The following is a 14,055-nucleotide window of genomic DNA, read 5'->3' as shown; positions in this document are numbered from 1 at the left end:
CTTTCGCTTTCCTTTCACTATATTTCTAAGCTTGGCTTATACCAGCTCATGGATCCCTTCGATTTGGTGCAAAAAGGTATTGCTCCGCTTCGGATCTTTCACTTGGCTTTGGGATTGATTTCGGTTAATCTTCGTTTTGGATTTTGTGCGTGGTTTTGTGATTTTTGGCATTGAATTTGATGAGATCTATTGAATTTGATTGGTTTTATGGCTGCGGATTTGGTTTCTGTGCTGCTCTTGTTTTTTTTAGCTTGATTTTGTTTGGATTTTCGGTGGAAAATTGGACTTGTTTTAATGAAGTTGGGAATTAAATTTTTCTGTTACCGTATCTAGCTTTGTTTGTTTGAAAATTAATATGTATTTTTTGTTTCAACTTCGGGGGGTTTAATCGGATTTGGAACTTTGCTTCTGTGGAGATTGTCTTATCTCTTTTGCACAGAATCTTGAAAAATGGATTGGTTTTCGGATAATTGTACTGGTGAAAGAATAAAAGGAATTTCGAAAGTGCTTTTGAAATTTGGTTTCATTTTTGCTATTTATCTCTTGAAGGTCAGTAGCTAATTATGCATTCAATACTGTCGAAATTTGATCATGCTTAGTAGCTTTAGCTGAGAAATTTTGGTTGAGAAATTCTGAGGGTCAGTACCTTTAGCCTCATGTTGTCACAGGTTTTGGCATGGGTAAGCTATAATGACCTTGTGTTGTTTATTTGTTTTGCAATTTGGTGGAGCTGTACTGATCCTAATTTGTTTGTTATTTCTGCAGGGCTCAGCAACATTTTGTTTGTAGGTCAGTAGCTATAGTATGATTATTAGTTTTGTATTGAGGGTCAGTAGCTTTAGTTTGTGTTTATGTTAGTTTTTTATGGTTCTTTGTTCTTGCAAGTTCATGGATTAGTTGCAAATTTTTCTGCTTGTATCTTCTACTTCCTTTCGTTTTTTTCTTTTCCAATTTTTATCTTGGAAAGAAATAGAAGAAACTATAGAGATTAGGCTCTAAGTTTAGTGACAGTTTTTATGTGTTTGAATGCTGTGATTTTTGAAGTGAAAGGATTAGAGTTGTAATCGCCAAAGCATTTTTGGGCACACTTTGTCATCCCTTATGCTCTGTGTTGCCGGTTGACTTGCACGATGGAGCTAATGAAAGCAATGCTGATGTGAGCAAACGCAAGAAGGTCAGGCTAGTATACTACTGGGGGTCAGTATACTACTGGGGATCAGTACACTACTGAGGGTCAGTATACTACTGGGGCTAGTATACTACTGGGGGTCAATATACTACTGAGGGTCAGTACTCCAGGAAATCCTGCTGGAGAAACTTCTTCACCATGAGAAGATGTGAAATTCAATGCAACTTGTATGTGCAAGCAGCAAAGCCAGAAATAAATGATATATTGTTCAAGTTTCATATTGTAATATTTATAAATAGTTTTTGGAATTATTAAATAAATGAGTTTTTATAAGAAAAACAAAGATGGAATATAGAAATATTATTTCTTCACAATGCTACTGACATTCAGCAATGTTAATTCACATTATCAAACTCAGAAGGGCAGATTCGTATATTACTTACCAATAGAAATAATTTCAAAAGTGAAGGAGTCTGACCGCATGTGCCATGAACAGTACCGCATGAGAATTTAAAAAAATAGGCCTGTTAATGGTAATTTATGAACTAAAAGTGTAGGTAGTGGTAATTTGCTATAATATAAACCATGGTACAACGAGTAATATGATAGAATCGGATGCCTAAAAAATCTAGCTAGCAATTATTATTCAAGTGAGGGACGGATTTACAATCAAAATATGGGATAAGTCAAATTATTTTTTGTTAAAATCTTTCGATGATTAGGCTGTAAGCGATCTGGGGACTGAGAAAAATAGGGATTGATATAGAGAAATGGAAGGTCAATGAGAGTTAGATTGAAGGTGGGAGAAACAAAAATTGAGCTACTGAAAAACATTTTTCTTTTATATGTTTGAAGTTGTCGAAGACTCGAAGATCTAAATATGTTTAATATATCTTTTATGTGGTGAGTAATATAGTAAGAGGTTCTGTACTTTAAATAAATTTTTTTAACCAAATTCAGCCCGCTACATTTGCACTCTCTTTTTCTTTTCTTTTATGTGGTCATTTGCACCGTCGGTGCATAGAATAATTTCCAGCTACATAAATCCGGCACTTTTACTTGGAACACTCGTTGCAACCACGCTTGCTTCTCAATAATAGTTTTGTCGAGCCAGCCACAAAATCCGCATGAAAAACTTGTAACGCCACCTATAGTACGAAAGTAGCACAATTTAGAGACATCATCATTGGACTTGCATGAAGAGTAAGACCCTCAAAACATAGAGCAAACAATACATGCATCGTCCTCATAGGCAATTAGGCGTTACTTTAAAAGAGTCACTATATAAGAAACCTCACATAAACTCGAACGACGGGCCTTAGGACCCAAAGTAAACTTGGGCCTCAGAGTTCAGAAAACCAATTGAATTAGGCCCAAATCCCAACCTGCATCGCGTCGTATTTTTATCTTCTAATCGAAACGATTTTAGGGCAAAGTCGTTCGATTTCCCGGATTCAAACTCGGAGCCCAAAATCCCAACCGGAGCTCGGAATTCTCAGCCTGAATTTGCCCGGCGAAGGTTAGTGCTTCCACCACTTTATTACTTCAACAAAATCACTCTCAGCTTTCTCCAATCTGATTTGCGAAGCCAACTCGGGGGGGGGGGGGGGGGGGGGGTTGCAGACATGGACCACCGCAAAGAGAGAATGAAGAGCGACTGCAAGAAGATCATGGACAGCATAAACGCAATGTGCTTCGAAAACCTAAACGACGAGCAGGTGCACTCGCTCGTGATGATGAGGGAAATCGCGCGCGGAGTTGTGGACAATCGAGTCGGGAAGGTCTCCAACAGCGACGTCAAGAAGGCTCTGTCTTCCAGCATTGAGAAGATGGTGAGTGCTTTTGATTTTGATTTCGATTTCGATTTCGAGAGTTGTTGTTAGGATTTGTGTTGAATTGGAATTGTGGTGCGGTGCGGTGCAGGTGGAGTCGTGTAGGGATGTGGTGAACATATTGGGGAGGATTTCGTGTGAGGGATTAGGTGAGGAGGAGTTTCAGAAGCTGGTGAGGATGAAGGAGATTGCAATGGGGATTGTGTTGAAACGATCCACGGCCGTGGCCGCCTTGGGTGGTGAAGAACAGGTATGAGTGTATGATATTGAGCTATAATGTGAGTTTCGCGTTTGGAATTTGTTGGTTTTCGTGGTTGTTGCTTATTTGATGAGTTTCGCAGGCTGATGGAGGCGATGATGTTGGAAGCGAGAAGGATATGTACAGTGGAGGAGTGGAAGTTGAGTCGAGGAGTGAAGATGATCAGAATGAGGTGCGGCAGGGCGTTGTGGATGGGGAGACACACACGTGGAATGGGTATGTACCGATTATTGAAGGGGCGGGAGAAGAGAGGAAGATGGTGGTGGATTATCATGAAGTGGTTTTGAGAGATGAAGATGCTTGGAATGTGGGGCGGGGAAGTGTGGTTGAGGGGATGAGGGATGCTGGCCATCAGGAGCAGAGTAGGAGGGTAGAAGGGTTGATGTTTGAAGATGACTGCCTCGTGGTGGTATCGGAGTTTGAAACTCAAGATGTGAAAAGTGAGGTGCAAAAATCTTGGTCACCGGAAACCCCTCAGATCCCTATTTCATGGCCTTCAGATGACGTGATAAACTTACAGTGGGTGCAGGACATGATGTTTAATATTGAGCAGTCTTCGTATGGTGGTGAGTCACCAATGAGATTTTGTGATTTAATTCCAGTTCCTTTGGTGGATAAATTAATCGACACAGCTACAAGTATCCTTTGCAAGGAGCCAAATTGTGTGCAAGTTGATTGCCAAGGAGAGGATTCAAGAGTTGTTGTAGTTGGCGACATTTATGGACAGTTTCATGATTTACTGCATCTCTTTGAACATGCCGGGTTGCCCTCTGACAACCAGTTGTATGTTTTTAATGGAAATTATGTTGACAGAGGAGCACGGGGCTTGGATGTCTTTCTCGTCTTACTGGCTTGGAAGGTAATATGAGGATAGTGATATGTGTAACTTTTTGGTTTCTTTTACTATACTTTTATAGGATGTTGTTAGTTAATCTTCGACGTAGAAGAATTCATGTATGACTTGTCATATGCTCATGGGCCTGCTATGATGGCTAAGTTGCATGGTATTTTCATTTCTTTTACGTTTTCTTTGCTATATGGTGATCTCGAGAGAGTTGCATGTGATCTTTATTTGAGATTTTTGAAGCATCTTACTGCACTTACTCTTGGAAAACAGTTAAGCAAAAGATTGTTTTCTTATGAATATCAGGAGCATGACTTTAATAGCATAGTTGACTTTATGTTCAAATGATTCATTTTCTTTTGTTTTATATTAGGTCTTGATGCCCAGTAGAGTATATCTACTCCGTGGAAACCATGAATCTAGATATTGTACATTTCTGTATGGTTTTGAGGAGGAGGTCAAGACTAAATTCGGTGAACATGGTGAATATGTCTATAATAAATGCCTCGACTGCTTTAAAGAGCTTCCTCTGGCTTCAGTCATAGCCAATTCTGCATATACCACACATGGAGGTCTTTTCCGGAGTATTACCTCTTCGAGAAAGTCGAAAAGAAAGAGGGAGGAAAGCCTTGAACTGGGTTCTCTAGAAGATTTATCTAAAGTTAAAAGATCTCTTATAGATGCGCCTGATGTAGGTCCGAATGTATTACTCACTGACGTACTATGGTCAGATCCATCAAAGCAAGATGGTCTAGTTGAAAAGACATTTCGAGAACGAGGTCTTTGGTGGGGTCCTGACTGCACTGAGGCTTTTCTAAAACAATCCAACTTGAAGGTAATATTTTCATTTACTTGCTTGTGAGTTCAGCCTACTTATTTTGTTACTTGCCAGTCTGCAATTGGCATTTCTCATTTTGTCATCATAGTTTCATACTAGATGTTATCTATTCACCAATTAATACTGCAGATTCAGAATTGGAAACTTAATGATATATCATGATACAAAGTATCATAACCGAATGCCATCCTCTACGATTAAGACATTCTTTTGCCATGCTTATTTTCTGGTTATTATGATCAGTTAGTTGTGCTTTTGTAACTTATATGCACTTATAGATCAATTATTAGCTAGTACTATGCATACATTATTAATATGGAAGTAAGTCAATATTTGACTTGAATTAGCACCTTTTAATATATCTTTTTGTTTATTTTCGGGAATAACGTCTGCATCTAGGCAAATTTTTTATTTTTTACTATCTTCGCTTCATTTTGGGAAAAGGATCACTTGCTACTTTCAGAAGGTTTAAAGATGAATATACTTCATTCTAAGATTTGATATTCTGGCCTTGTTGCTACAGCTGATCATACGATCACATGAAGGTCCAGATGTAAGGGAAGATCAAGATGACTTTGGTGACATGCTAAGTGGTTATAGTGTGGATCATGTAGGAGATTCAGGGAAGCTATACACTTTGTTTAGTGCTCCGGATTACCCACAGGTTACAGTTCCTTGCCGTTAGACTATTAATTTTCTTCTCTTCTCTAATAAGCTTAAGAAGTTGTGGACCTAAGTCATTAAATTTTCTAATATGCAGTGTGGTGAAAAGAGATATAACAACAAAGGAGTCTATGCTGTATTGAAACCTCCTAATTTTGAAAGTCCTTCATTCCACTCATTCAAGGATGTAGGAAGGCCACAGGTATGGGTTAGACTATTTTTTAATATTTATTAGTTTTCTTTGTTTTCTGAGAGAGAAAAGGAGGGAGAAGAGATTAAAATTAGAGAACAGTAAATACTAAATAACTCTGGTTTTCAGTGACACGTCATAAAACATGGGATCTTAGAAGTGAAGTGCTATATCATACTAGGACATTTGTGTCACTTAGGATTTAAGAGGCTACTTGAGCTGTTTACAAGTGCTTGACTCTAGCTTGCTTAGAACATGTTCATTGGGCACAGGCCTGGGTGAGGACCAATACGTTTTTCTAAAACCCAAAAATGTTTATTACTTTCATTTATATCTCTTCTACAATTGATTTGGTGGAATTTGTTCTCAGGCCGATGCTGATGGAGATAATGATCTGGTCATTGTTGATAAACCAAGCTCAGTAACATCGGTAAGTTGGTTATAAATTTATAGCTAGTGGAAATTTTTCTTTCTTTTTCTTTTTCCACATTAATATGTCATTGTGATCACTATGAGTTTGCTGCTGCGTGTTCAAATAATGTTATTTCAATTGCGCTTGTTATTGGTAGAAATAGACAATGAAGGGATGTGTATGGTCAAATACTATCTTACATTCTCATTCCTTCTTTCAACTGATCTAGAGAACAGTTTTAGTGATATGCATCTTATAACATAGAAATATCCACCGTGTTACTTTGTCTAGAACATATTTTCAGTGTAGAATCCACCTAGAAGTAAAGGTTTTTTGTGCCCTTGGTTGTAATAGTCAGTTTCAAATTGACCAAGACCTTAGAAAGGCCCTTCAATAAAACATCGTGTGCGTCCCTCTCCTGGTTCATCTGATTAAGCACTTCTATAAATATCAGCTATGTTCATGTGCTCGAGTGAGATTTTGATATCCATTAATAGGTTTCATAGCTCTAAATAACGTTTAACATATACAATGTCTATTTGTTTTTATTGTATTGCATCGGCAGCCTGCAACTGGTGCCGCTTCTTTGTCTCTAGCTTCTGTTAGTTCTGAGGTTGACTTCAAGACGTTAGGCATTTCTAACCCCCCTTCTTCAAGTGTTATGATGGGGGATGGTGCAGGCGGCACTGAACTTGTCCAAGTTCCGAAGGCTCCTGTGGTAGAAGGATTGCCTCTGCCTTCGGAGTTACAGGTGGTGGATGTTTCAGGTTGCGATTCTTCCTTTATTAGCAGAGGTCTAAATTAATGGTTCTCACGCAGGAGCCTCACAAGGCTGCTTACAAGTACTTCTTGGAGCTTATTGCTGGCCTGAAGCATATGGTTTCAACAAGGGTGAGTAAGCTGCAATTCACCCTTTGTGCTTCTTTCACTTAGAAACTGACGTTATTTTATCAAGCAGGAGGTTCAGACCCGGCCCATGAATGAGCCATGCAAAAGTGAGCTCGACATATAGAGGGGATGTAACGGGTTGAGGTAAACTTGAAGCCAGGAAGTAGACATGACATGCTATGAATGAATAAAGAGAACAGTCACTATGAACAAGAGCTTGTATCCAATATTATTTCTGAAAGAGAAATGCACAGGAAGGAGATATGATTAACATATTGGCTGCCGACGCTTGAGAATTGTATTTAGATTTCCTAGCTTTCAGAAAGAGGTCCCTAAGCAGGTTCTAGCCTACCAGTTACAGTTACTAAAAGTGCAATATATGGATGAGAGATCAAGCAAGCCATGCTGGTGCAAAGGTCCACCATGTTCTAGTGGGTGAATCAAGAAGCTACTAGACGTTGAGAGGCAGGTCGAGGGATTGAAGTTTGCCTTTACTGGTGCACTGGTGTCATATGGTATTGGTATCCAAGCATTGCACCCACCATTGCTCGTGAAGATCTCATCGAATTGGAAATCTTCCACGCCTATTGAAGTCTCCTGCAACAACAAAACAGAACTCGTTTTAAACTCTTCAAATCTTAGTTAACTTGGTCCCTCTTGGAGGATGTAAGATGTTGAATACAGGTTGACTACCTTTCTTTGCATGGTCAAATGTGGTTATCCAAACAATTGCTTACCAGATTGATGCGAACAATTGTGATTGTTTAAAGTTAAATTCAGTCTCAAAATGTCATCACTCAGTTTCTTGAATCCGCTCCCTCTCTCTCTCTCCAATTTTTTTTTTCTCAATGTTTTGGTCAATGTTCCAAGGATCATTGAACTTCACAACTAAATGCACTGAAAAAAAAGAAGGCAAAATCAAAGAAAAGTGGAAGTAACCCCATCAATTAGACCTTTGGTCTGTGTTCAATATTTTCCTTCTTCCAAAAAACATTTAGTATTCAACAGTTCTAACATCCATCAATAATTCTCTAGCAACACCCAAAATTTACCAATCACAATGCTCAAAGATCTACTCATATAAATATGAATATGAATATAGATATAACTTGAGAAAACCTAATGACAACCAAATTAATACTGTTATAGTCCATCTATCTAACACTAATGAGAGCACTTCCTTGCAACCAAATGCATTTGCCAGAGATCCCGAAGAGCATGTTTCATCTGATTGCCAAAGCTGCTACATCTTGTGTCACTTACTTTGGCCGCCCACTCAGGTTAGATTATCCTCCCTCCCTCTTTCGCTTTACAGGATTCTTACACCTACCCTTTTTTGAATTTCCAACGACATCATTAAAACATGTTTGCAATGTGCTCTTGACTTCAGCAAGCAACTTCCTATCTTGGGAAACCATCTCTGCCATTGGCAATGAATCAGCTATATTTTCCATGTCTCTCATAGCACTAACCTGTAAAATAATTAATAGTGAAACGTGAGTATGATTTTAATGATTATTAAACATTATTGGATAAATACGCTATGCTTACCATTCTCTGAAACTCGGATTCTAAAGATTCAGGCCTTCCAACATATTTACGAGTAATATTCTCATACCACTCCATGTACTCGCTTTCATCCGCACCTTCCTCGTCTTCCAGAATATAGAAACCACGCTCTAACCATTCCCTAATTTCTGAGCGTATTTTCCCTTTCAGTTCCACCTCCATCTCCTTTGAAAAGTCTAATCCCTGATCAAGAGCAGGAATCTTCCTCTCCCATTTCTGAGGATGCTCTGGGATAGGTTGAAGCATGCCAAACTGCCTAAGGCAACGATCAGGGAGGTGCCTTTCTGCCTTACCAAAGCATATCAACATAGTTTTTGATGTCCGTAAAATTAGATTACTGTTTATATCTTCAGGTATAACTGTAGAATCCAAATCTTTGTATGGATACCACTTAACCTGTATGTCAACACCATATCAGTTTTCATCATCACTATCCAAGAAAATAATACTTCCTACAAAATTACAACAGACAAACATGTATATGGACTTACATCATAATGTTGAAGGGAATCCAAGGCCTTGCGGTAGGCAATTATGTTAGTTTTCGATCTTGTTCCACTAGATCGTCCTTTCCACCTAAGAGCAAATGGAAAACAACCCTGGTTTGGCTCTTCATTGAACTTTGGTTGGCCAACATTCAGATGATAATAACTCCAACACTGCAATGGAAATTTCTAATCAGTTGATCCAATACTTTATCTGAAAGTCATTGTGGCAGAGAAAGCTGTCCATATCTCCCTAGGAGAAAAAAGCATTTTATATATGTTACCTGCAGTAGTGTCAAAGAGCCACTAATTGTGCCTTGAGATTTAAGGGAAGCGTTACCAAGAGCTCTATAGAGGAACGCCAATGCTGCTGCACCCCATGCAAATCTTCCAGCTTCATCAAAATTCTCAAATAGTGTGAGAAATGAAACAGAGACTTTATTCCCAGTAGTTGTGGAAAATATTGTACATCCCACAAGATATAGGAGGTAAGCCCGCGTATGGCGCGCCGTCTCTTCAACTGATGCATTGTCAGGACATTTGGAAAAGAATTCTCTCAACCAATTTAGCTTCAACATTCCCCCATTTAGGTCCTTTGGTACTTTCCCCAGTAACTGTTCACACACTATGCTGGGTGTCCTCACTGTAGGGCCTATAACAGGATTTCCGTCAACTGGTAGCCCCAGTATAAGTGCAACATCTTCAAGTGTTATAGTCATTTCTCCAACAGGCAAATGAAACGTATTTGTTTCTCTCCTCCACCTCTCAACAAGGGCCGAGATAAGTGAATTGTCAAGAATAATTGTCGGAATTGATCTGAAGTACCCAAATCCAGCCTTCTCCACCAACTCAATTTGTTGAGGCGTGAGTTTCCAGTGCTCAAGCATTGAAGTGTGTTCATGACATCTAAGCACACCACGCTCCTATAAAGTTTCAATTGATTTATCAGCATACATGATGATCATACAAGTACCCAAGAAAAAAAGACAAGTTTCAGAAACATCAATGACAGAAGTACTTGTGTAACCTGTCCATCCCAAATTGCTGAACTGATATGATTGTCTTGATCGTAAAGTAAAGACTTATCAATTGGTCCAGGATCCACATGTGACTCCATTTGGGTCACTACTACGAACAACCCTAAATTCAGGAAAGGTAAACATCAACTTAAATTGTACAAATAACCAAGTTTTTAACAGCAATAAATTTTGTGGGATGTAGAAAATAACAATTGGAATGGAAAGGTTTGCAACTAAATTACTACAAATGAGTTCAAAGTTTGGCTTTGTGGCTTCAACTCAGGTCATTTGCCTAAGGTTCTTTACCCCTCTGTTCTCCATTTCAAACTTTATGCTCTACTACTTCAAAATTGCTGGGCAAATTCATTTATAAGAAAACAAAGGGCTGCTGCTTGCATTAAAAAAAAAAAAAAAAAAAAAGTGGTGGAGCCAACTATAAGATTCAACTATATCACAAGTAAGGCTATTTGGACACAAAACGACAAAAACAAAAGTAGTATGTCAACAAAAGGAAAAGATTGATCAAAATGGATAATGTCACCAAAAGTTGAAGGTTCATTGATATTGAACAAATGGGAGCCATAGGAACTCCTCAACTCCTTTACTCTCCTTTTCTTCTAGGGAACAAAAGCTTTTTGATAAATATTGTGGCTTGGAGACACCAATGTGAATTTTTCTGATTGCAAAATGAAAAGAATAAGTCGTTTCTCTTCAAACAAATAGTGCAGGGCAATTATATTCAAACTCCAAAGCTCATGACTTTAGAGAATTCTTAAATTAAAAAAAAAAAAATAGTAGAAATTGAAAACTTGAAAGCTTAAGCCATCAACATAAGCATCAACCCAGATTATCACTGACTCTAAACTCAACAAACCCAAAAATTTTCAGCCAAAATAGGAAAAATTTATTGCTCTTCATGAAATATGATAAAAATGAAATCTTCACGAAACAAACAGAAACAGTGGGAAATTGTAAACAGAAATTACAGCAAAAATTTCCTGACCTGAGATTGATTGTGTGGCGAAATTAGGGTTTTCTGATTGGATCAGAAATCATAGGAGGAAGAAGATGAAGAAACCCAGAAAACGACGACGGTGAAGGTGTCGTCCAGGTTCAAAGAAGCTTGGAGATGGGGGGATGTATCGACCAGAGTAGAGTCGTTTTCGTAATGTTTGTGAGGCTTCACGGCGATGGCTGTCGTAGTCTGCTCAAAACCATCCGACGGTGATAATTAAGGAGTCGTGTGTGTCATTTATGTTAGGTTATAATAAACGACAATCGAAATTCTGTTTTTTTTTTTTTTTTTTTTTGAGATGAATGAGAAATTTATGGGACTAAGTTGAATTTACCTTATTAGTAAAAGTAAGTTTATAGGCGGTGATGGTTATATTTTGCAACTTTTCATAGAGAAAATTTTAGGAATTACTTTTGAACAGTAAAAGAGAAAATAAACATGTTTCAAGAAAAAAAAAACAAACAAACAAACATTTTCCCCTGAAGGTAAGCAAAACACATCAATAGCATTTTGCACCTTGTTGAAAATTGAATTTGAGCTCTAAAACTGAAAGTAATTAATCACCTCAATCACCATTTAGATATTTACGTACACGTATGAAAATAAAAGAAATGACGTTTCGTGGTGTTTATTAACACAAAAGGAACAAGTAGTTAAATGAGTTCACATTAAAGTAATTATTTAAGTTTTTATGTGGTGGAGAGGAAAAGTGCACCACATTGGGTGTACCATATTGAAGCCACTAAAACCACTTGACGTAGCATTTTATGTGCTAGTTAGACATTGAAATGGTGAAAAGAGCAAATCATACATCACTATTTAACCATGACAAGTACATCAGTTCTCATATGATGTGGTTTAGACATGCTTCAACAAAATATAATTCATCTACTGAACTATCCAATAGACTAATACGCCATATCATGAATTCTTAATAAACACAAATAGGGATAACCTTTTTTTTATAAAAGATAAAAGATAAAAGAGGCTTGTTTTCCCGGAAACGGCAATAGATAACTTCTCGTGCTCCATCACAGAGAAAAAGAACCAGAAATGCTTTTGAAACTCTCCCTAAAATCGGCTCTTGGCGTACATTGTTGCGGAGAAAGAGAAATTCATAAAGGCCTAGGGCAATAATTATACATCCATGGATTAGGATTACAAAATTGTGACGAGAGCCAGATTAATTGAACGTAATTTACATCCTTTCGGAAAATGAGGATGCCAATTGGAAGCAGACTGGAAGTGCATGCACATCCCAGGGGGTTTTGGTATTCCAAACAAACTAGTTAAGAATTTGCAATATGAGCTAAATTCTTTACCATAACCATGGGGAAACAACATATATAGGAAATAAATATTTATGATGGTAAGCACACACATCCACATTTCATTTTAGGGTGGCAATACGTGTTAGCTAGCAAGTCTTTTATGTGGCGTGTTATTTTGTATCTTAGACTACATATATAGGATGGATCTAGAGTTGATGTTTCATAAATTTGAAAAAGTTAATCCATCGTCTACACGTATATGATGTCTATAGCATCAAAGGGAAAGGAAAAAAAGGAACTGTTAAATGGTATATGAATGAAGTTGATGCTCAAAGTTAGCATGATGCTGACCATTATATATTTCGCATGACATTTCTTTTGAGAGTATTTCATGACTTTGTAATTTAAGTAAGGTCATCCATGACATATATAGATGTAAATGGCAGTTCTGTGTCGAGATTTTGTATGTAGGTATTAGGCATCGTTATAGTTCCTTATGGTTACAGTTGATTGTCATCACACTAATACATACGCATTATTTTGTTATGAAGATATTGAAGTAAATTAATATGTGAAATTATAAAAGCTAAATTTAGTTGTGACTGAATGGTTAGAAATTCTGCATAGTTTTATCATTGTTGAGGTTTAAAAGTCACATCTTCCAGCTAATTAGAAATGCTGTAGCTGTTCCTGTTTCACTTACATTGGTGTAAGCATTAGGTTTGGCTTATAGGTGTTCTGTACATGTGCTTGTTTCACGTACATTGGGGTAAGTATTAGGTTTGGCATATAGGACTTTTGCTGGTGAGGATTCCTTGTTTGACCTACCCAAAGAAATGCATTTCCTAACATCCGAAGATGGAATTATGTCTAACGCTGAATTTTTTCATTGTTAAAAAGTTTCAAAGATTCTGTAACTGATTCTTTCTTAATCGTCTTTAAATGATGCATATCTTTTGTGATAATATCATTAAAATGCTACTGCATTCAATTTGATTCGTGGTTGATTTATTCTATAAACATGATTTTACCTTTGAAATAAAAAACATGTGATTAGTCATCAACACAAACACAAATGGAATGGAAAGATTAAAAAATTCATGATAAGTCGCAAAAGTTTTTCTTACAACTGTGACCAGAAAGGAGGAAAATGGCTGCTTGAAATATGCAATAATATAGATTTTTTCTTTGTTGGATCTCCTCTTGTCCTTTCAAAATTTCAAAAACAAACTAAACAAAACCATATTTATTGAAATTTCTTGAGATATCTCGAATTAAAAAACTAGAAAGAAGAAGTGCCATCAAGTTTGGAGATAAGGGGTGACTAATACACCAAGGTTGGTCGGAAATTAAAATTGAAAGTGACTCTATCCTGTTACTTGTTGTCCTTAATAGAGGATTTGAGGATCTCTCTGAAGTTGGTCGAGTTCTAGAAGATTGTAAAGCATATATGTTTGCTTTTCAATTTATCCGTCCATATATTCTGTGGTTTCATTAATCTAGGTTTGAGGGCAGTCGCACCGACCCTTATTTCACAAAAAAAAAAAAAAAAAGCGCCAATTCTGAGTACAAAACTGAAGCAGGGGGTAGAATATAGTTTTGGTGCCACGTGCCTAACACGTGGGTTGGAACTAAACAGGC

The 14,055-nt window shown here is 37.5% G+C and overlaps 2 protein-coding genes across 6 annotated transcripts; one reads left to right on the top strand and one right to left on the bottom strand.

Moving 5' to 3' along the window:
* Window positions 1–2,494: 2,494 nt before the first annotated feature.
* On the top strand, window positions 2,495–7,865 carry LOC133725435 (serine/threonine-protein phosphatase 7-like). Of its 2 annotated transcripts, XM_062152696.1 has the most exons (11): window positions 2,495–2,648; window positions 2,753–2,961; window positions 3,053–3,211; window positions 3,303–4,079; window positions 4,438–4,899; window positions 5,426–5,566; window positions 5,663–5,767; window positions 6,126–6,185; window positions 6,733–6,918; window positions 6,987–7,058; window positions 7,126–7,865. In XM_062152696.1, the coding sequence occupies exons 2-11, from the start codon at window positions 2,755–2,757 to the stop codon at window positions 7,177–7,179; spliced, it is 2,223 nt and encodes a 740-aa protein (XP_062008680.1). In that variant the 5' UTR covers window positions 2,495–2,648; window positions 2,753–2,754; the 3' UTR covers window positions 7,180–7,865. The 2 variants fall into 2 exon arrangements, with proteins under 2 accessions (XP_062008680.1, XP_062008681.1); XM_062152697.1 differs by lacking the exon at window positions 6,733–6,918.
* A 108-nt stretch (window positions 7,866–7,973) lies between these two features.
* On the bottom strand, window positions 7,974–11,348 carry LOC133725436 (protein MAIN-LIKE 2-like). 4 transcript variants are annotated; one of them, XM_062152700.1, is made up of 7 exons: window positions 11,132–11,348; window positions 10,670–10,804; window positions 10,137–10,249; window positions 9,394–10,032; window positions 9,116–9,283; window positions 8,607–9,020; window positions 7,974–8,527 (listed from the first exon to the last, which is right to left on the bottom strand). In XM_062152700.1, exons 3-7 carry the CDS (start codon window positions 10,224–10,226, stop codon window positions 8,342–8,344), a joined length of 1,497 nt encoding a protein of 498 aa, XP_062008684.1. In that variant the 5' UTR covers window positions 10,227–10,249; window positions 10,670–10,804; window positions 11,132–11,348; the 3' UTR covers window positions 7,974–8,341. The 4 variants fall into 4 exon arrangements, with proteins under 4 accessions (XP_062008684.1, XP_062008682.1, XP_062008683.1 ...); XM_062152698.1 differs by lacking the exon at window positions 10,670–10,804; XM_062152699.1 differs by lacking the exons at window positions 10,670–10,804; window positions 11,132–11,348 and adding an exon at window positions 10,371–10,626.
* Window positions 11,349–14,055: the final 2,707 nt, after the last annotated feature.

Source organism: Rosa rugosa, chromosome 1 (genome assembly GCF_958449725.1).
Source record: "Rosa rugosa chromosome 1, drRosRugo1.1, whole genome shotgun sequence".
NCBI classification, from domain to species: domain Eukaryota; kingdom Viridiplantae; phylum Streptophyta; class Magnoliopsida; order Rosales; family Rosaceae; genus Rosa; species Rosa rugosa.
The sequence above is the reverse complement of the archived record's forward strand: the minus strand, read 5'-3'. Positions and strand labels throughout refer to the sequence as shown.

What these genes read in the sequence shown, in the direction of transcription:
- LOC133725435 (XM_062152696.1), top strand. Translation starts at nt 2,755, where the DNA reads ATGGACCACCGCAAAGAGAGAATGAAGAGCGACTGCAAGAAGATCATG. An exon ending in TAAAACAATCCAACTTGAAG is followed by an intron (nt 4,900 to 5,425) that starts GTAATATTTTCA and finishes TTGTTGCTACAG; the next exon opens with CTGATCATACGATCACATGA. An exon ending in AACCAAGCTCAGTAACATCG is followed by an intron (nt 6,186 to 6,732) that starts GTAAGTTGGTTA and finishes TTGCATCGGCAG; the next exon opens with CCTGCAACTGGTGCCGCTTC.
- LOC133725436 (XM_062152700.1), bottom strand. Translation starts at nt 10,226, where the DNA reads ATGGAGTCACATGTGGATCCTGGACCAATTGATAAGTCTTTACTTTAC. An exon ending in CAGCAATTTGGGATGGACAG is followed by an intron (nt 10,033 to 10,136) that starts GTTACACAAGTA and finishes GAAACTTTATAG; the next exon opens with GAGCGTGGTGTGCTTAGATG. An exon ending in ATTCCCTTCAACATTATGAT is followed by an intron (nt 9,021 to 9,115) that starts GTAAGTCCATAT and finishes GTTGACATACAG; the next exon opens with GTTAAGTGGTATCCATACAA.